Raw genomic sequence first — 22,881 nt, forward strand, 5'->3', positions numbered from 1 at the left:
GATTTTGACAATGACTATTAGTTTCATCTTTATTCTTCTTTATTGCTTGGATTTTTTTGTAATGAAGAGCTGTTCCTGCTCCCCCTGAGTATTTATTAATCAGTTATTGAATTATTACAATATAGACTCCTGGATATTTATTTTAGTCTATAGCCTACAATCCAACACCATCATTATTGCTTTTGCTGTTCACATAGCTCTACCTTTAGCCATGAGTCACTCTTTCAGATTAGCCTCTGTGTTTCCTCCATTTTTTTTTTGTGCAGGGCCTAGTGCATGCTAGGAAAGTGTTCTACCAACCTTTTTTTGTTTGTTTTGAGACAGGATCTTGCTAAATTGCCTCAGCTGGCCTTGAACTTGTGTTCTCCTGCCATAGCCTCCTGAATATCTGGGATTGGGTGTGTACTACCATGTCTGGCTCTCCATCAATTCTTGAGTACTTTTCTTACTTTCTAGCACCATAAGATGCTTTAGGTTCATTTTAAATGAGCTTTGTCCCAGCCCTAGAATCAACCATTTCCATGAGGATCCTTGCTTACTATAGTTGAGACGGCATAGAACAATGGTGGTGAACCTATGGCATGAATGTTATTGTTTTTTCTTTTAAGACAAAAGATGTTAATGTATGAATTGTTTTTTCTAAACTAAAATCTCAATATTCAGGTTTCATTGAAGTATTGGAACTTTGTGATGAATAAATGGGTTTTGGGTTGCAGTTTGGGCTCTTGGTCTCTGAAAGGTTCAGCATCACTGGCATAGAAAAAAATCTGGTAACACACATGACATTGTTAACTAAGGTTTTATTTTTCTAGGACTTCTTAGTAGATACAGCTAGGGCATACATTTGTATAAACTAAAGCATGATTACCCACATATATTTTACTGTATTTGTCTGCATATGTTTATATTAAAAATCATGGCTTCTGCTGGTACATCAGATTGCAGTCCAGCATCATGGTCATTTAGTATTTTAAAATTTGTAACATTTGTTATTTGTGCTATACTTCTATGAGCTTTAGACTTTCAAATTCATTACTCCTGTGAAAAAATATTAACTGACTAGATATTTATTCATTTTTGTTCAGCCTTTTTGTCTTTTTCCTTAGGAAATTCAGAAAAGATGCTGTTCTTTCCTCTCTTACCTACTTTACTATGACTGTATTAGTCATATGTAGTATGCCTGGGCTTTTTTTTAGTGTTTGATTTACATTTTGGGATTCTCCTCACATCCTGGTTGGTTTTGATGGCATAGAGTTAGGGTATGTGAAGGGCATGTGAAACATGACTTTGGGGTTCCAGGAACCTGAACTTTGTAAAAAGATACACTTAGAAAAAGTATTTCTCCTTTTCCGTGCTCTACTCCACCCTCAATTCCATTTCTCCCTTCTGTTTGACTATCTGTAGATAATCAATTTCTTTAATTTCAGGCTTTTCTCTTTGTATTTCTTTTGTAATAGTGAACAGATAAATGTGTATTTTATTATGTCTTCGTTACATGGAGTCATATAGATATTCTTTGGCATTTTGCTTTTTTATTTCATTAACAGTATATCCTGGAAATCTCTTCATACAAATTCTTAGGCATAGTGCATATGTAGATTTGTTAGATATTATCAAGTTTTCATGTAGGAGGATTGCATCAATTTAATTACCACAGTGTATGAGAGTGCTTCTCTCCCCACAGACTTACCAACAGAATTTGTCATCATATTTAACGCTTTTTTCTGGTCTGATAGATAAGAATTGTTACTTCAGTGTTGTCTTAATTTGTATATCTCTATAGTGCTTACTTGTGAGTTTGAGCTTTTTTACATTTAAAACCAGTTTTGTATCTTTTTCTGTGAAGAAAAAAATAACATATAAAGAAACACTTTTATAGGTTCTTGTCTTCCTTTTTTTGTTCACTTTGCCCTTTGCTCTCAATTTTACAGATTTCTTTGTTCATTGTCTATCAGTCCAAGCCAAAGAGGGTATCTCCTTTCAATACTTAAGTAAAATTCCAACCAGTATGTTTAATTGACATGACTTTAGTCACATGTCTTCCATGGAACCAATAGAAGGGTAGAATGATCTGATTGGCTAAATTCTGGTCACATGTTAACCTTCAGCGTGCGTGAAGGGACAGAGAACGCTTGGCCCTGTGTAGGAGTAGTGGTAGAAGATGTGGTAGTGACAGACCTGTGTGTGTCTACGTTTTACTTTCATGATGTCAGGTAAGCCGAGAATGGCAAGAGGTGCTTTTCCAAAATAAAAATGAGTGGCTGTTCTCAGAAAAGAGAGGAAATGAATACTAATCAGCCCCCTCCCCCATCCCCGCAAAAAAAGTCTGTCAGTGGTCTTCAAATTTTGGTTCCTCATACCCTTAAATAATTTTGAAAACATGTACCTCTTTACATGTTTTTGAGTTGACATCTGGAATTTTTAAACTATGAGTCTAAATTACCCTTTTATGTGCAAATTAATATTTTAAAATACAACTGTTACTTACTTGTATATAACAGAATGTAAAAGCCACAGTGATTTCGTATCCTTCGGCATCCATTTTTAAAATGCTAGACAAGCACTTAGTAAAAAATATTCACCTTTATGTTCCTGTTTTTGGATGTTTTCCGTTCACTTTTTAAAAGATGTTTTCCCTATATTTTGTGCTTGAACGTCTTATTGGTCATCTAGTGATAATTCTTTTGGCATAAAAGTTCTCTTAAAACAGGGCCGGGATTTAGCTCAGTGGTTCCGCAGCCTGCCTCGCAAGCGCGAGGACCTGAGTTCATCCCAGTACTCAAAAAAACAACCACATTTTTTTTTTAATTTTAAGGCAGCAAGGTTTACTTTTTTTTGGATTGAATTATGACTGAAATTATTATAGAGTTAATCAAAACATAAATATAGTGAACATTTCTATAATCATTAAATGTAAAGTTTGGGCTTGGCACGGTGGTAACTAAGCAACTTAGCGAGACCTCGTCTCAAAATTAAAAAAAAAAAATTTTTTTTTTTTTTTTATACCGGGGATCGAACTCCCGTCCTTGCGCTTGCAAGGTAGGTGGCAGAACCACTGAGCTAAATACCTGGCCCCCCAATTTAAAAATTTTAAAGAAGGGATGGGAATATAGCTCTATGTGAAAGTTCTGGGCTCAAAGTACCCCTCCTCCCCTCACAAAAAATACTTTCGAATGTAGTTTGGCTTTTGGGAGGTACTTCGGTGGGGGATGGAATGCAGGCTTTTTTTTTTTTTTTTTTTTGACAAGTCCCTGAATAGCCCAGGTTGGCCTTATAATCCTACTGGCACAGCAATCCTGACTAAGCTTCTTGAATTCTAGGATTTAAGGCATGTACCATCACATCTGGCTTTGCAGTGGTTTCTAAAAGGTGCTTTGCAGACATCAGTTAGTTTCAATTGTCCCTAGATTAATACCCTGTAGGTTAGGAGCTTTTATTTCCTTTGAAACAGTATACTGTAGTGATTGTATTAGTTTTGTATACTGTTTAACAGATTACCATAAGCATAGTGGCTTAAAACAACATCCATTTCCCTCTGATCTCTAGAACTTTGACCTTTAGAACTTACATAATTAGGTCCAGACCACCTGGATAATCTCTATCAATTTATTAGGGACCTTATTTACATTTGTGGAGTTTCATCACAGCAGCACCTAGATTAATATTTGATTGAATAACTGGGAGAAAGCTTGTATATACCATGGGTCAGGAATCTTGGGGGCTTAGAATTTTGCCTACCACAGCAAGATTCTCCATGGGTAAGAAGTGTGAGTTTTTTAATCTTTGGAAAGGGAGAGATAGCATTTGTGACTATGTGGGTGTAGTGGGGGGGGTGCAATGAGCAGGATATTTGGAACAAGACACCTTGCCAGGCAGTGAGTTTTACTAAAGATTATGTATGTAAGTTGGAAGCCAAGCATTGATTTAACTCTCTGTGCCTGTATAAGTCTTTGTGCATCCCCAGGAATATATCTGTTCCATTCTGAAAACTGTTGCATCTGTGATCACAGAAACACCTTGATGCTTGGCAAATAGATACATCAGAGCAGTAAAGGGAGGGTTGGGCTTGGGAGTGTTGGTGGTCACAATGGCAGCAACAACAGAAAAAGCCTGATGCCAAAGCAATTGCCACTTTTTTTCCTCCTGTCCTCAAAAAGGCATTTTTTTTTCCTGGAACAATTCTCCAGGGAATAAAGAAATCTGAAGTCACAGCTTGCTCTTATCCTTATAGCTGTAACTGTTGCCTGGTAACCAGATTTCCCCTTTCCTTGCTTGTTGCCTAGGAGAGGGGAGAAAGGTAGAGAGGAGCACACTTCTGAACCTCTTAAAAGCTATTGTCCTTCCCACTCCACTTAGGACTCCTTGCTTTGGGGAGTTAGGTGGACTGCCTGAAGCTGGCAGTTTAGGTCCCTTAAATAGAGCAGTCCTGGTTCTTTTGCCCCGGGAGGAAGAGGACTCATGGGAATGTCTTCTTATGGAAGGAGCCATGGCAATACTTTCTCATTTTGGACTGCCCTAGGACAAACAGAGGATGTGCAGATGCTCCTCCACTTTGGGGCAGACCCCACTCTGCTGGATCGACAGTCTCGGTCTGCTGTGGATGTCCTGAAGAGGAATAAGAACTTCAGAGCCATTGAGAAAATCAACAGTCACTTGGAAAAGCTGGCTGCAAGTTCTAAGGACTTATCAGGTACAGTTCTAGTAAATTAACTTTTTAGGGGCAGATAAAACTGACTATGTGAAGTTAGATACAAATCAGTTTGTCTCTTTTTGGTATACATAGAATGAAGTCAGACATTTCTTCCACAATGTTCAGGAAACTTATTTGCATTTTTGGAAGGAAAGAATGAGATAACTCTTATTGAGCAAGCATCTACAGTGTTATAGGAACTTTTCCAGGTCCCCTTTTAGACAGTATGGATAATTTTTTTCTATTCAATTGCACAGAAAAAAGAAAAAAAAATCACACATAATAATAGAGAACAGAAATCAAGCTTACTTAATCACTGAAAGCAATTTAAGATATATCTTTATTTCTTGATTTGTTAATTTGAGGCAGCCTTTGTTGACATTCTGCTATATAATATGAGTTGCTAGACTGTCAGTATTACTTGCTGAATTTTATCTGATACTGTCATTTGTTATCATTTACATTCCATTTCTTAACTATATTTCTTAAGTTTTTCCCTGATTCACCTGTAAATTGATTCTAAACATTGAAAACTAGTGGGTTGCATTTACATGGTAGTATGATTATATAAATGTTACTTTTAAAATTTTTATTTTTTGCTGGTGTATGTTTCTAGTAAGTAATGATTACATTCCTTATGGGGAGTTGGTACATGTATATACACATCTTAATTCTTTTTTCATCCTCTTCCCCTCTCCTCCCCTCTCTCCCTACTACTTCCATCTCTTGGTATATATTACTCTTTCTGCAACTATGAGTGTAGCTGAACCCAAAGAAATAAATCAGTAAATGTTTTCTTTTTCAATGTGATGTACTCTTAAGCATGCCAGTTTGATGAAACATGCATGTATTTTTATGCTTCCTGCAGTTTTTGTACTTGTATATCACTCTTGTGGTTGATGTTATCTACATAGATTTCCTTCTTGATCTGCTAGAATACTGACTCAAGGAAGCTTTTGGAGGAGGCATAGATAGCTAGACTTTCATTGTTTTGGAAAATGTCTTTATTTTATTCTCACACCAATTAATAACTTATTTGGGCATAGGCATTGTATTTCATCAATAGTAATTTATACTTTCTCCCCACATTTTCATCTTTGTAATTGGAATATGTTTTACAAATACTGTTATGCCTTAGTTTAATGGCAGCCTTTTTTGGTGTATTCAAACATCCGCATGGATCTTTAGATTTATGAAATGTGCTATATAACCTTGTTACTTACACCTTTGAAGAAATTGCTTTCCAGTCCCCATTGCTACTGATCAGAAGTCTGATGTTAGTCTGTCTTTCCTCTTCTAGAATTTTCTCTGTTTTTGAATTCTGAGATTTCCTTGGCGTGCCTCCTGATGTAGACCTTTATTTGTTCTTTTTTCTTGGCACATGCTGGTTCCTTTCAATCTGTCTTTACTAGTTTAGGAAAATTACCTGTTCTAATTTTTGCTCTTTGCCACTACTGTTAAGAGGCTGAGCTTCTTGAATATGTCTCTCTTCTTTTCCTAAATATTTTCTACCTTCCTTTTAATTTTCAGATCTTTAAATTTTCCTTTTATAATTCAGTTTATCTGTTGCTACATTTTTTTAAATATGGAAAACCAGTTTTAGTTTCTAAGAATCCTTTCTTGCTCTGTTTTTTATTACAGCAGCTTATTCTTGTTTTGCATTTGCTGCATCTTCTAGCATTGCATTTAACGATATTAATTATATTTATATATATTTAAAGAATATTCTCTTCTCGTCCCTGAATTGTTTGTTACTTCTGGGATTAGTTGATTTCTTCTCTTGCTTTTCTCTTGTGCTGTTGCTTTTTCCTGATCATCTTATGATCTTTGGGCATTTACATCTATGAATGAATGAAGGACTAGATTGACTGATACTTTTGAAATAGGGCACATATCCTGGAATTATTTAAATTTGTTTCTCCTGAAACACTTCCTCCCTTGAATAGTTACATGAATGCAGCCTTTAGAGGATGTATGTTGGGGTATAGAGAGTTTGTTGATGGGATTATTGCAATTGACAAAGTCAGAAAAGTCTTATGTGGAGGATATTGAAACTGCTTTTCATTTAACTGGCATTTCTCCACTTGTGCTTTAATTTTTACTTAAATGTCTTCTGTTTCCATGAGGCCAAGATAATGAGGAGAAAGAAATGTACTTGCAGTTTTCTTTTTTTCATAGATGTTCTTTTCAAGATATGATATGTTATGTTTAGTTTTTAAATGACCTTGTTTTAAGAAATTGTGATTTCTTCTGTGAGGTGGTGTAACTAACAAAGCATTGTAAAGAACTTATGAGAGCTTGTGTTTATAATCTTAGTTTCAAAATGGTTTCTAGAATTTGAAAACTTTAAAGTAAACTAAACAGGTTACTTTGCCATTTAATATCTAGGTTTTAAAATACAACAGTGCATACCTATAATCCCAGCACTTGGGAGGCTGAGGGAGGAGGATCACCACAAGTTTGAGGTTAGCCTGAGTTCATAGTGAGTTTAAGGCCAGCCTGAACTACATAGCAACACCTTGTCTCCAAAATAAAGAAACAAAAAGGACCACCAAAAGGAAATGTCTGATTTCTTGGCAAAATTTTGTTTTATTAATTTTCAGAATAATGTGTATATTTAGCATTTTAGTCTTTAGCATGATGTTCTTTGTTTAGTTTTTAGATTTTAAATTTTTATTTTCTTTGTAAAATGGAATTTTTGAATATCTGCTAAAAACAAAATATACTGCATCTTCTGAGTCAGGATTTGGAACCCAGAGAAGAGACTCATCAGAATCTCACCTATCTTCTTTTTACTCATTAAAATTCATCTGTATTTGCTTGACAGAAAAGCATAAGAGGAATGTGCACCATTTCAGGCATGTCATTTGTTTTACCAGGTAGCCTGTGATAGCAGTGGATATAGTCAAGCCTACAGCCCCCAGTACTTATTAACAGAATCGTGCAAATTCTGATTATTTTAAAGCTTTCCAAAACATGGACCATGAGGATTTTCTTGCATGGTAAAGGAATATTGAAAATGAGATAAACACTGAGTTAGAAGTAAAAAGAACTGATAAAAATCAAGGAAGAAGAGTATGATAGTAGCTAGGGAGGGCTTATAGAAGTCAGTCTCTGAGTATGATATCCAAATGAGGTTATACATTGAGTCTTACTGTTCTTATACTTGTCCATACGGCTCTACAGAGTTGTATACATACATTTGTTTCTATGATTTTGCCCATTGTACAAACTGTAAAACCTAAAGTGAGGCTGGGGAATCTGTTTTGTTTGTTTGTTTATTTGGTTCAGGAATTGAACTCAGGACCTTGCTCTTGTGAGGCAGAGGCAGGCAACGGCACCACTGAGTTAAATCTCTGGCTCTGGGGAATCTTTCTTGACCAGCTATAATGCAATATATTTTTCTGAGATGATGGAAATGTTCTATACCTACTACATTTGTTATGATAGTCATTAGTCACATATGGGTATTCAGCTGTGAAAGAGTGTATGGCTCATTCAAATGAAGAATTGAAATTTTAATTTTATTGATCTTTCATGTAAATAAATTAGTGGTCACTGCGTTGGGTAGTGCTTTTTTTTTTCTTTTGTTTGTTTTTTTTTTTGAGACAAGGTCTCACTATGTAGTTGAGACTGACCTGGAACTCACTATGTAGCACAGGCTGGTCTTGAACTCACAGAGATCCTTCTGCCTCAGCCTCCCAAGTGCCACCATGCCTGGCTTGCATGTAGTGTAGTGTAGTGTTAGAGTTTAGCTCTCCAAAAAAGTCTTTCTATCCACAGCAGTAGTTGAGAAGATGGTGGGAGTATCAAAGAAAAGGGTCTCAGGCTATGGGAATGAAGACAGATCTACTTTTTTTTTTTTTATGAGTTTAATTCCTTCCCATCTTCATCCATTGAAGGCACAGATGCTGCTGCTAGGATGTTTTGACCCACGTTCTTGACCAAACAGTTTGATTTGATGATTTTTATAAAAAACATCACTGGTCCTGAGTACAGTATACTCAGTAACATTTCTGAGCCCTGTTGCAACCTCGTGAGATCAATTTAATTTTTAATTTCAAATCTGCTTTTATATATTTACTGAATATAAACATTAGGATCCAAGTTTTTGCGTCTAAATGAATGAATGAATTCTCCAGTGTGCAGACTAGAAGTAAAGATGCTTTCTCCTTAGCTCTCTCTGAAGGTATCTGTACCGCATTTAATAAGGTGCTGATCTTTGGTAGGACTGCCTTTGACCTCAAGGTGAGAATAAAGCTTAAGAAATAAAGGACCTTGCTGAAGATTTCTGCTGTTCTCTAAATCAACTTTGTTAGCATTAACATGTACACAGATCTTTTGATTCACCAGCTTTTCTTACCAGGTGCCAGGGAATGTTAGGGGAAACTTTGAGGAGCAAAGCTTTAATCCTAGGGTAGGGGAAAGGTAATAAGGGAAAGGAAAAATATGAGAAAATGAAAATAAAATATTTGTAAATAGGGAAGGAAGGAGGGGCTGAAGGGAGGGCAGGGATAAGGGGAAAAATGAGAACCAAGACCTGTCATGTAAAGGTACAAGATCCCATTGATGGATGTAACTGTACTGTATGCCTAAAATGTACCAGTAAACTCAATGAGAGAGAGAGAGAAAAAAAAGATTATAGAATTGTTTTTATTTGCTTTTCATGGCTGCCACCAGATGGCAACATGTCCACTTTTTCTAGTATCTGTTGTGGTTCAGCTCTTTCCTTAGGGACCAAGAACAAGATTAGAGACTTCATCTTATAATTGTGATCTCTCTGATTCACTGCTTTGCCTTTTCTAATGAGCTCAAATCCAATCCAACAATATGCTAAACCCCAAGAAATAACACCTTTTCAGTTAATGCAAGCATGGGATATTGACTTAAAAGAAGTCTGTCATATCCCCTTCTGAATCAATATTTTAATTAAAAACATGTATGAGATATAGGATAGAAAATATTAATTTTTATAAATATACTTGCCATAAAGTATGTTTGTGATTTGATCATTTAGTCTTTCCCTGTGCATTTATAGTTAATTGTTTTTTTGTTTTTTTGAGACAGGGTCTCACTATGTTGTTGAGACTGACCTGGAACTCACTGTGTAGCCCAGGCTGGTCTTGAACTCACAGTGATCCTCCTGCCTCAGCCTCCTGAGTGCTGGGATAACAGGCATGAGCCACCACACCCAGCCCATGAATTTATAGTTATACATTATTATTTTCTTTTATAAAAATGGATGGATATATTAATTTAACTTGATAAAGTTGAGCGTAATAAAACATGTTTTTGTCTTTTATAGCTTGAAGGAAAGATTTTGAGCAAAAACAAAACCTCTCATTTTAAAATGATTTATTTCTATTTCCTAATATTTCTGGTCACTGTTGCAACTTCATAAGATCAATTTAATTTTTATTTTAAAATCTGCTTATACATATCTACTTAATATAAACATATAGAAAAATATAGTATAAAATGTTATTGAAATCATGCTTTGGCATATTTTTACTGAGTGTCATTATTTAGTTAATAGTCATCTTTTAAAAAGTCTTATTATAATGTGTAGGCAACTTTATGTTCTTTATATCCTATATTTCTTTTTTTTTTTAAGAGGAAAAATTTATTGAGGGAAAGAAAGCTTCTGTCTAAAAGAGACAAAAGGGGGACAGGAAAGAGGGTTGCCCAATAACCCCGCTTTTCAAAGATGTTTTATATATCAAAGCCATGTGGTGAGGCAGTTACAAAGTGTTACAAAACTATAAGACCCAATGGAAAATTACAAGGTGGGCATGAGGTGGGGCAAAACCATGACCAACCAATAAGATTACAAGTACAGTCACCTAGGTAATATTGATTAAATGAGGGTCAAATGGGGGAGCAAGTCATGTAGCAAGCGTACAAGGATTTTCAGTAAGGGTGGGTGTCAGGGTGTATACTGTATTTCTTTTGTCTCATTAAGCTTGTAGGAAATTTAGAAAAAAAAAATAGAAAAGTTGAGTGAAATAAACAAGTCACCACTCCAAGCCTTTCTACCTAGAGACACCATTTGTCTTATTTAGGATCTTTTATGCATTTTTCTATGCATTTTTATGTTCTTAATAACATGCTCTGATTTTTTTGCACTTAATGTTGGAGTTCAATCTATAACTACTTTCTTAACAAGCCTAAACTATGTAATCATGTTTATTTATTTATTACATAGATACATCTAATTATCTTTATTGTCAAGCTTAGTACATTTCTGTTCATTTTCATGTGAGTTTTATATGAATTTTCCTGGGGGAGGAATGGTCTTTCTGAAAATCTTTGAATGGCATTATGCAGGGAGATAAGCAGCAAGTCTTCATTAATTTGATAGTGAAAGTTCTTTTACCAAAAGTCCTATTATTTTGTGTACTGTGAGCTTTGTTGTATTTTAGAATGAAGGTGGGAGGCATAGTCCAGGGTGCTAGCCAGGCATTGTTACCTCACCTGCATGTTTCCCATCTTAGGATGAGCTTCCAGCTCAGGTGATATGGTTCCTTTCTTGGAAAATGGTTACCACTTTCTGTTCTCTGGAATATGGTGCTATAAGTGGATCCAATTTCTATTTGGTACCTGAAGATCTCTTGATAAGAAGGCAGTGAACGTTTTTGCCTCAAAAGTTGGTGTGTGTGTGTGTGTGTTTCTGGTGTTCTGAATTGATATGTTGGAATGCGATCTAAGTGTGTAGCAGAAGGTTTATCAGATAAAGTCACAGCTATGCCTGCCCTTCCCTTGCCCCTGGGTCCCTTTTACCATTTTAGTGTGCTACCTGATATTGGAGTGCCTTCACTTTGAAAATGCAACAACTAAGGATTGCCCTGTTCTCAAGGATTGTCTTTGGATTTATGGAGTTTTGATTTTTTTGTCTGTTTTGTTTTGTTTTTTGAGACAGGATGTTGCTGTGTACTTCAAGCTGGCCTTGAACTTACAGCAATTCTCCTGCCTCAGCCTCCCAAGTACTGGGATCATGGGCATGCAACATCACATCTAGCATTGGAGCCTGGTCATCCTTCTTCAAACCAGAAAAGCCTGGAAATCTCCAGCCTTCCAGTACAGACTTAGCTAGTGACTAATAGACTTGATCTTAGCCAAAAGGCTGAGAAGCGATGCTAGTGACTAATAGATATGAGACTATGAAGCCCTGTTTCCCTTCTCTTACATGGGCGTGGTTCTTAGATGTGATCTACTCTACAGCTCCCCTGTTGGACCATGCTGAGGCTCATACCTTTTTTGATTTCATCTTCTACTCCTATCCTGCTTCTCTACTCCATTGCTGGTCTTCCCCCTTACACAGTTCCTTGACTCAGTGTCTTCTGCTGGGGAACCTATCTGAATATAGATCCTAGGATTCTTTCAAAATTTTTCTATCATTTTCAAATAGTCTAGCTCTTTTAATGTATTACTCTGGTGGAATATGACATTGTACATGAATTCATCTCTTCAGAATGTGATAGCCTTTCTACTGAGAACCGAATCCTTTTCATTTGGTAAGAAAATGGATATATAGTTTTGTTCACTTAATTGTTCAGTAAGATTCTGTTAAAACTAAGAATGACTTTTGAGTGTGTAATATGATCTTAAATAAATTGAACCAAAGGTGTTGTCATCTTATCTTCCTTGGACAGAGAGACAGCTGCTTACTTAACTTGGGACTTTTCTACTTGCCATTGTGACATACAGGTTTGTGTGGCTGGCATGTAGTTGTATGTTGCCACTGTGCTAAGTTGCATCTTGCTGTTCCTTCGTCAAATTGTTGTATCAGTTACTTGAACAAACTACCCTAAAGTTTGGTGTCTTAAAAAAGGGAAGCATTTATTTAGCTCTTGATTTGTATGTCAGCAATTTTGTTTGAGTTGTTATTAGTTTTAGTTGAACTCTCAAGTATGTGCAGTGTTTGCTGATCTTGGCTGAGTTTTTTTTATAACTGTCAGGCTCAGTTTAGCTCAGGGGCTGATTCCTTTGTGTTATAACTTGTCTCTCATCCCCTGTAAAGCTAGCCAGGGCTTGTGCTCATGGCCAGTAGAACTATACAAAGCTTCTAATGTCCAGGCTGTTACTGACCTTAAAACCATGTCCACTATGGTCTCTTGGTCATTATAAGTCATAAAGCCAGGCCAGAATCAAGGGAAGTTTGGTCGGTATGGGAATAGTCCCCATTTCTTGATTGGAAGAGTTGCAGTCATACTCAAAGACTGTGAATACATGGAGGGTTAGAGAATTATTATTTTTTTTTTCCATCTACCACTCTGTGACCTCTATGCAGCAGCATTGCCTGGTGGTGTTTTTCAGGACTCAGCAATGGTGATGGAACCATTAGTAAGAGTGACATTTTCCAGAAGACCTCTGAGCAGATAGTGCAGTACATGAACTTATTGCATAAAAACTTTCTGAAGCAGAAAGTAGTTCAGAGGTTCTTGTGCCTCTTTTCTTCTCTGCAAGGTTATTTTTCTTCACAATGTTCAGTGTGCTAAAGATGATTTATGTTCATTAAAACTCTTCTAGGGGCTGGAGATGTTGTAGCTCAGTGGAAGACTGTGTGCTTAGCATGCAATCAGGATTCTTCGCAGTCATGCTTAGCATGAGGTCAGGATTCTATCCCCAGCACCACAAAAACAAAACTTTTCTAATATTTTAAAAAATTAATTTCTTAAAATAAAGGTAATGTATCTACATGTAAAGCATTTAGATAACACAGAACATTCTTTAGTGAAGTCTGTTATGAGTGCCTGAACTTTAGTCCCTAAAGCCCATCCCCAGTGGTAACCTTTGTTACTCTTTTTTCATTTATCCTGCTAGGTTACTCTTTGCATACACAATAGGTTTTTACATAACACAGGTCTTCTCCTATAGATACTGGCTACTATTGGGAAATAGGTTATATAGAATTAAATGTCAATTTTTTTTTCTTTATGAAGGAATAGAGAAATTGCCAGAAAAAATTTGATGACAAATTTCAGATAACTGTAGAAAACTCTAGAAACACTAAGTAGGTGAAATTTAGCAGTTTAAAAATTGGCATTTTGTAAGACTGAGATGTCTCAATGTTATAGAAAATACAGGAAGTCATAGTCCAAGGAACTAAAGATGCTTTTCAGGGTATGCAATAGATAATTTATGTAAGGCTTGAACTTGTACTTTTGATTCTTGGCTCTGCCATGTGCCAAATCTATGACCTTGAACCAGTTATTTACCTCTTTAAGGTTCAGTTTTACTACTCCTGCTTCATCCGGGGAACTGATCTTATAAGATAAAATAGATAATATGAAATAGGAAGAAAAGGTGCAAAGGGGAAGGGGAAGTGGGAGAGGTGTAGGAGAAAAGAAAGAAGGGTATGGAATTAACATGAGAAAATGAAAAAACTGAAACAAAGTCTTTGTAGAAAGGGAGGAATGGAGGGGTTGAAGGGAGGGCAGGGGAATGGGGAAAAAATAAGAACCAAGATGGATTATGTAAAGATGCAAATTTTCGATGATGAATGTCATTATATTGTATACCTTAAATGTACCAATAAAATTAATTAAAAAAGCTAATGGATACTCTAATATCTTGCTCATAAAATGGTAATACCTTTTAGCTGTTAGGGTGAGTTGGCGGTGAGTTTGAATTTAAAATTGCCCTTTCTAAGCTAGGTGTGGTGGCACATGCCTATAATCCCAGCACTCCGGTGGCTGAGGCAGGAGGATCTCTGTGAGTTTGAGACCAGCCTGGGCTACATAGTGAGTTCCAGATCAGCCTCAACTACATAGTGAGACCCTGTCTCAAACCTCCCCCACAAATTGCCCTTTCTAAAAAAGGCATATGAGACTCTAGTATGGGGCAACCATGTATGGGATCTTTTAGATGAAGATATTCTGTGCAAACCAAATCTAGAGGGCATTGTTGGATTCTGAGCTTAATATCATATGACCTATGAAGACTGTCCTCATTTATACTTATTTAGGATTGTGAAACTAAAACTTGACTTACTGGTGTTTGGTCAGAATCTCATAGAAGGCCACAAGATAGGAATGCTACTTTTTCAGTGTTCTTTGTGTGTTACGATCTACATTCCTGAGCTTGCTTTATTTTTCTGTGGGAGATTGTGTGTGTCTTGTGGGCTCTTCTTTCTCTGGTTACTGTCCCCTTTTTTTTTCTCTGTTTTATTGCTCTGTATCTTTCACAGTCTTTCTACAACTCTCTTCCACAGTTGAGGGGTCTCTGATCCATTGAACTCTTTTTGACTCATTTTTTTCTCTCTTCTTTGTATAGGGTGGAGTATTTAGAACTATTTCCATTGCAAATGATAGACTCAAATTAGCTTTAATTGTTAAAAAAAAAAAGTGACTTGATATTCATGCAGAAATGCCGGAGTTGGCTACAGGGATGTAGCCATTGACAGTAGTACCTATTATCTCCCGTTTTCCACTCAGCTGTCCTGTGGTCAGCTTTCATTTCAGACTATCAGTGGAAATAAATTCAGGTCTCTAACCTCTGGTTTATCCCGTATTTCTGGACTTGTAGACTCTTCTCTCTCACAATGGTTTGAACAAAAGTCTTAGGCTTCACTTTTGATCACAGTGTGTATCTCTGAACCAAAAGCTGTAGTTGCAAAAATAGTCTTGATTGGCTCTGGCCTTATTTATATGCTGGCCCATACCTCAATGGAGAGTGCTGACAGGCGGAAGTGTGGTATTACCAAAAGAAGTGAATACATTCTGGGGAATAAAATTTGCAAATGTCTATTTTATTTTATATTTATTTATTTTTCTGTACCAGGAATCGAACTCGGGTCCTTGAGCTTGCAAGGCAGGTGACCGAACCACTAAGCTAAATCCCCAGCCCACAAATGTCTATTTTAATAGTTTGCCTTTTATACTTTTGTTCTCATCCTTGTTAAAATAAGATGATAGACTATTGTATATTTATTCTTCTTATTTTAAATGAATAAATATTAAAATGAATATTCATTTTAGAAAATTTAGAAAAAGATGGGAAGCAAAAACTAGCAAATGCAAATCAAGTTGCCCTTATTTAGTAAACTTTGATTTTTTTTTCTCATCTGCTTTTTCTCCCTACTTTCTAACTGCTAGGATTGCCAGAACAAACACAGAATGCTCTAGAGATTTGAATTGCAGATAAACAATAATTTTCTTTTTAATTTAAGGATGTCCCAAATATTGCATGAGTTATACTAAAACTTTCTTGGTTCATTTGAAATTCAAATTTAATCCTACATTTTTATTTGCTAACTGTGGCAATCTACTTACTGAGGATCTATTTTAAGTTTTCACACTTAAGATTCTCATCATTGTGAAATGGGATCACCATTACCCTGTCTCTAGATATCAAAGATCAGAAGGAAATACATATTATGATACAAAACTAGGAATTGAGGGATAAACTATTTTCTCACTATTACCTTAAAACTCTTGACTTTTTATTTACTCTATATTATCTCTCTATATTTTGTTGTGTTTTAAACAGGGCATACTCAATATGAAAAATTTGTTAGGCTTTTTCCTGATTCAAGTGTTTGCACTAAATCTAAGTATTCTGCCTTCAGACACAATTATCATTCTTCTGTCTCTGGAGCCAGGCCCTGTGCTCTGCACAGGGTATTTCTAACCTCCTCCAGAGCCTGTGCGGTCAAGTGCTTACATTGATGGTTAAGTAATTTGCTTAAAGTAATTAATTACTTGCTTAGAGTTTCCCCGGTGCTTGAAAGTATTGACCTACAATCCAAGTTAATTATGTATATATTTTGGGTTGTACTTGTAGTTGGGGAGGATGGTAAATCATATGAGCTTTTTTTTTTTTGGAGAGTGCTGTTTTCTTATTTTTGGAAGAAATTTCTTCTGACCTGATCTTTAACATTAATCAAGACTGTGCCAACACCTTCATCAAGTTATTGCTGAAAAGAAAGAAATGGCTGGAAGTGCTGCTACTGCTGACCCGCAAAGTAAATGAGGAGCCACCACTTGGAGACTGCTTCCTAAAAGACTGCGACCTCTCGGACCTGGACATCTGTGCCATCATCCCCCACCTCAGAACCTGGGACCAGCGGAAGACACAGCTCTTGGGCCTCCTGATAGATAATGGAGGTGAGAATGTTTAGATTAAGGACAATGGAGACTTGTCCCAGTTATCTAGCTGGGGAGTTTAAGCCACTGTCTGGCTTTTCTTTGCTTTTGGAGACACCATGAAGTTCTGTCTCATTTTTCCCCCTGTATTATTTTGAAAAAGTGGTGAAGGTTAATGCCCCATAAGTGAGTTGCCCTATAGCAGTGATGGCAAACCTATGGCATGCGTGCCACAGCAGGCTTTTTGATCATTGAGGGCTCTAAAATACTCACCATCACCCTGTAGGGACTCTGCATTTTTTGTGAATTCTACTTTCCCCTTTTGTGTTTCTCTTTTGTGTGAGAAATATCAAGCATGTAGGAGGTCCTTGGTTCTGGTTTATCCCACAGTGTTCAACTCTACCTAACCTCTGGTTAGACTTTTCTCTGCATTCGCTATGTTGTGAGGCTTTTTGTCAATTCTTGTGGCATTCTTTCTAATTAATGGGTTAGGATTTGAGAGAAACAGCCAGGTAATTGGTGGGTGGAAACATTAGTTGTTTTAATGAGAACAATCATACATGACTGTGTGTCTGGAGTGTGCAGATATTTTGCTAGATTGGTTTTCATTGTAAAAATAATTTAGAAACACCAACCCTTTCTCACTGTGTCCCCCATATCTCAACTCATGCCTCCACTAATTAACTATGTGGCCTTGGGCATGCTGTCTATGCCTTCATCTCCTTATTTATAAAATGGAAACGTTAAGTTTCTCTTTCGTAGGGCTGTTTGAATGTTAAATGAGTAAATGTATGCAGACTTTTGGAGGAGTACCTTGCTTGTGTGGTTTTCTGCTTGCTTTGCTATGTAAGAGGAAGTACCCTTCATAGGGAGCAATAACATATTGGTTCTCAGCCCTCGAAGTGCCATATCATACATGGTGCAAAGGTATTGGCTCTACCCCCAGCTTTCAGGAGGTAAATGGAATGCCTTATACTGTTTATTTCTTCAAACCCTTTCCCTGTTTACTTTCTTTGCTCAACAGCTATTGCTATAATGGTATTCTTGTTTTATTCATTGATTCAGCAAGCACTATAGAACATCTCCTAGGATCAAGTGCTAGGAACCAAGTCCCCAGAGGTAAATAAATACACAGCTGCTACAGGCAAGTAGAGGAGGGCTGCAGATCTATAGCAGGTGGTGGGCTGCTTTCAGGTAAGGGCAGGGAGCCTGTGTACACTGAACTAAAAGAAAAGCCAGTGAAGACATGTCAAGGGAGATAGCAATTGAGGGTAGAAGCTTAATAGAAGCAGAGAATGTAGGAAATGTGCTCATGTCCTGATCAACAACTGTGTGTCAGGTATGTTATTAAGCAAATATTCAGATTCCCATTGTTCTGCTTTGCCCTTACTCTAGGGCAATGCTTAGTGGGAACTATGGTCCTATGGTGGAAGGAAAGGAGGGGCTAGAAAAGTAAGAAGGGCAAGACCCATGGGAAGGGCATTGAAGAAGCAGGCCTTTCACCTTGAGGACTCTGGGATACCTTTGGCTCTCAGAAAGGGTGGTGATAGGAGGATCTCAGGGCGGTCTGCATCAGCTCTTCCTTTGCATCTAAATGGCAGAAGTAGTCCCAGACCCCTCAGGTGAGCTATGCTGTACTGTACCAGTTGTACCTTACAAGTGCCCTTCTTTTCTTTTCTCCCCTCTTCCAGCCTTGCCTGAAGGACTCCAGGAGAGCCAGGAGAAGCCAATTCTTATGTGCCTGAAAAATGAGGAGTTTGAGTTGGCTTTTCTTCTCTTGACCAAGGGTGCAGACCCCCGTGATATTTCTCTCATGGAAGGTGATACCCCTTTGCATGCAGCGCTCCACATTTTTCTTGATATCAATGGTAAGCCCTGATTTTAAACCAATCTTTTCCTTGAGGGGGAAGCTAGACATTAGAGTTGATGCTGTACTTTTTGATCTTTCTATTGGGGAAAACCATTGATCTGAAAAAGGCTCATTTCTTGGCTAGGCCTGCTCATATATCCCTGCCTCTTACCCATATCATCAGGAAGAAGTGACCAATAGTTAATAGCCATAGTGGTTATATTAAAGATTTTTAAATTCCAAAGTCACTTGTCAGCCGCTAACATATACTTTCCATTTATTCATACCATTTTCAATAAAAATGAAGTAAAGAAATATCATAAGGTTATTTCAGAAGGAACTACAGAAATTTGTAATATTATAAAGAATATTTCAAGGTTATAAGATTTTAGGCTGGATAATTCTTTGTTGTCTGGGGCTATCTTGTGTATTGTAGAAAAGTCAGCAGCATCCTTGGCCTCTACTTACTAGCTGCAGTGGCACCTTTCTGGTTTTGACAATCAAAAATACCTTCAGACATTGCCAAATTTCCTGTAGGAAACAAGTCTCCCTTGGTAGAGAACCACTGGGGTACTTGATGGGTATCAGATATTTGGGGGATGGCAGAGCTCTGAGATGCCCCAGGTTGACACCTCTCTCAAATCCAGGGTCTGGTATCCTGAAAAGAGTAACTCAACACTCATAGGATTTTGTTTATCTTTCAGCTGACATCGGTTTTAACTTCCTTAGCTACCTGCTGGATCTATTCTTGGCCAACCCAATCGAATTTTACTACCTTGACCCAAATGTCCAGGACAGCGATGGAAACACACTGATGCACATCGTCTTTCAAAAGGGCATGCTGAAGCGCATGAAGAAATTGATAGAACTGCTGGTGAAATTCAATATCAACTTCAACCTGAAGAACAAAGAGGGCAAAGATGTACGGCATCGGATTAAGAAGAATGATGCTCTGCTTGTGACCTGGAACAAAGCTCTGGAGGACAACAGGCGGAAGGGCCGACAAGACTCTGCTGCTCCTTTGGGGAAGCTCTCAAGGTCTTCTGCTCCTGGTCATACATCTCAGCTCAAGTCCCAGGATTCCTTCAAATCACTGCCAGGTGGAGCTTCTATGGGAACCCTCTCTGAAGAAGGCACAGTTCCTGACAGCTGGGAGATTCTTTCTGATTCCCAGGTAACCAGGCAGGAACCAGAAGCCACCAAGCCACACTCTCTGAGAGACCGTCTTGTGCAAGACATCACAATTTTGATGCAGCATGTTGAATTGGATATGTCTTTCCCAGAGGAATATCCTCAGGATGCTGAGCCTCTGGAAGTAGATGCTGGCATGGATGGAAAGACAGACAAACTTCAAAATACCCTGAGTATGGGGATCTCTGACTGTAGTGGGAGCAATCCTGCTGTCTCCGAGGCAGGGGAAGGACATGCTCAGGCAGGCACTGGGGCTTCACCGATTGTTCCTACTGGTAACAGAGGAAAGGTGGGCAGTGATGATTATGATAGCTTGAGCATGCAGGAGATCGAGGCCTGCCTCCAGGACTTTGATAACATGACCTGGGAAATTGAGTGTACTTCAGAAATGCTGAAGAAGCTGTCCAGTAAGGTTATGACTAAGGTTATAAAGAAGAAAATTATCCTTGCTATCCAGCAGCTAGGGAACGGGGAGTGGACCCATGGTCTGCAGAAGCGACTGAAGCACCTGAAAGGAAATATCCAGCTCTTTGAAGCTAAGCTGGACAAAGGGGCTCGGATGCTGTGGGAGCTGGCTATTGACTTCTCCCCTCGATGTAGTGAAAACCCGGAGAAGATCATTGCTACAGAGCAGAACACGTACTCTATGGAGAAATCAGGGAGGGTCTACACAGAAATCATCCGTATCTGGGACATTGTCTTAGATCATTGCAAACTGTCAGATTCTATCACGGCCATCTGCAGTGCCTATAACCGGGGCTTGTCCTGTGTCCTGCGCAAGAAGCTAAAGGGTATCAATAAAGGTCAAGTGTTAGCTAACAAGAAAATCCAAAAACGTATACCCCGCTGCTACGTGGAGGACACAGAGGCAGATAAGAGCAGGGAGTGTAAAGATCCTGAGTACTTTCCCCCAGCTAGTGCAGTAGAGACAGAGTATAACATCATGAAGTTCCACAGCTTCAGCACCAACATGGCCTTCAACATCCTCAATGATATGACAGTGACAGTGGAGTACCCCTTCCGAGTGGGTGAGCTTGAGTATGCAGTGATCCACCTCAACCCCAAGCCTCTGGAACCTATCATCCTTATTGGGCGGAGTGGTACTGGGAAGACAACTTGTTGCTTGTATAGGTTGTGGAAGAAATTCCACATTTATTGGGAAAAAGCTGACCAGGCAGGAAGCCCATTGCTGGCCAAGCAAACCTGGCCAAAGAGAAGGTTGGAAATGGGACCTAGAAAAGAGGGTCCAGTTAGGGAGGGAGATGAGGAAGATGAGGAAGAGAAATGTTCCAGTGAAGTAGAAACAATAGACTGCACAGAAGAGAAGCAGGAGAGTGAAGCCTATCCAGGGGGAGCCCATGTGGAGGCAGTTGGAGTCAGCCAGGCGGCAGAAGGATGTATGTCTGAACATCCTCATCAGCTGGAGCATTTGCATCAGATCTTTGTGACAAAGAACCACGTCTTGTGCCAGGAGGTACAAAGAAATTTTATCGAGCTTTCCAAGTCTACCAAGTCCACTGGTCACTACAAACCACTGGAACCTAATATTCACAAACTCCAGGACCTAAGAGATGAAAACTTTCCTCTCTTTGTCACTTCCAAACAGCTCCTCCTTATGCTGGATGCCTCTCTGCCAAAACCTTTTTTCCTAAGAAATGAAGATGGAAGCTTGAAAAGAACCATTGTAGGATGGTCTACACAGGAAGACTTGACTATCTCCAATTGGCAGGAGGATGAAGAGGAGGCTGAGGCTGATGGGGATTACAGTGAGGAAGATAAAATTGTAGACACACGTACGGGTGACAGTGATCCCCGGGTCTATGTTACGTTTGAGGTGTTCACCAATGAGATATGGCCCAAAATGACCAAAGGGAAAACCTCCTACAATCCTGCATTGATTTGGAAAGAAATAAAATCTTTTCTGAAGGGTTCTTTTGAGGCCCTCAGCTGTCCCCATGGGAGCCTTACGGAGGAAGCTTATAAAAAATTAGGGAGGAAACGGTCCCCCAATTTCAAGGAAGATCGGCGTGAGATCTACAGCCTCTTCTGTCTGTATCAGCAGATCAGGTCCCAGAAAGGTTATTTTGATGAAGAAGATGTTCTATACAACCTGTCCCAGAGGCTTTTGAAGCTTAAGGTGCTCCCCTGGTCTATTCATGAGCTCTATGGTGACGAGATTCAGGACTTCACCCAAGCAGAACTGGCACTGCTGATGAAATGCATCAATGATCCCAATGCCATGTTCCTCACTGGAGACACAGCACAAAGCATCATGAAAGGAGTGGCCTTCCGCTTCAGTGATCTGCGCTCCCTTTTCCACTATGCAAGCAGAAGCACTGTAGATAAGCAATGTGTTGTCCGGAAGCCCAAGAGGATCCACCAGCTATATCAGAATTACAGGTCCCACTCTGGTATGTCCAGGCTTGGGATTATCTGTTAGGGGTGGGGGGGTCACTTGGGCAAAGACCTTAGGCTGCTTTTGAAATTGTAGGCTAGCTGTTGTCAGGCTCTTCCAACTTATATAAGAGTCATTTTTGGAATTCATTGGTAAATACCCTCAGGAACAAGAGATCTTATGATTTCTGCCACTACTCAGTCATAAATTGATGATTGAAGATGTGTTTGCATAAAAATAGCCCTTTAAATAATTAGATCCTAAGAAGTTTTCCATGACATGAAATTGCCTTTAGAACTTTTGTTGAAATACCTTGGAAGTATCTGTTTAATCTGTGTAAAGGAATATGCCAGTTACAAACCATTAATCCTTAACACAGCTTTTCTCTCAAGGGGAAACAATAAAGCTAGGAACAGGAAGTAATGAGAGACAGTCAGACCCCTTTAACTTTTATCTCAGTTATGTCCCCTTTTTTTTCAGCTTTAATTGAGTTTATTGGTACATTTTAGGGATACAGTACAGTTACATTCATTGTTGGGATCTTGCACCTCTACATGACAAGTCTTGGTTCTCATTTTTTCCCCTTACCCCTGCCCTCCCTTCACCCCCTCCTCCCCTCCCCATCTACAAACACTTTATTTCCATCTTTTCATTATCTCACATTTTTTCT

The 22,881-nt window shown here is 38.4% G+C and overlaps 1 protein-coding gene across 4 annotated transcripts in view; it reads left to right on the plus strand.

The window, feature by feature from the left end:
* The window catches only part of Trank1 (tetratricopeptide repeat and ankyrin repeat containing 1), a 113,550-nt gene that overhangs the window by 57,524 nt on the left and 33,145 nt on the right, over positions 1–22,881 (plus strand). For 3 of the 4 annotated variants that reach the window (XM_033756997.1, XM_010629675.2, XM_010629676.3), the window contains 4 exons: positions 4,520–4,690; positions 16,579–16,797; positions 18,468–18,644; positions 19,330–22,227. In XM_033756997.1, the coding sequence (XP_033612888.1) occupies positions 4,520–4,690; positions 16,579–16,797; positions 18,468–18,644; positions 19,330–22,227 (3,465 nt within the window). Of the gene's footprint in view, positions 1–2,141; positions 2,214–4,519; positions 4,691–16,578; positions 16,798–18,467; positions 18,645–19,329; positions 22,228–22,881 lie in introns of those variants that run through there. The other variant, XM_010629677.1, reaches the window with a different exon arrangement.

This window comes from Fukomys damarensis, unplaced genomic scaffold (genome assembly GCF_012274545.1).
Source record: "Fukomys damarensis isolate Sample0158 unplaced genomic scaffold, DMR_v1.0_HiC HiC_scaffold_28, whole genome shotgun sequence".
In the NCBI taxonomy this organism is placed as follows: Eukaryota; Metazoa; Chordata; class Mammalia; order Rodentia; family Bathyergidae; genus Fukomys; species Fukomys damarensis.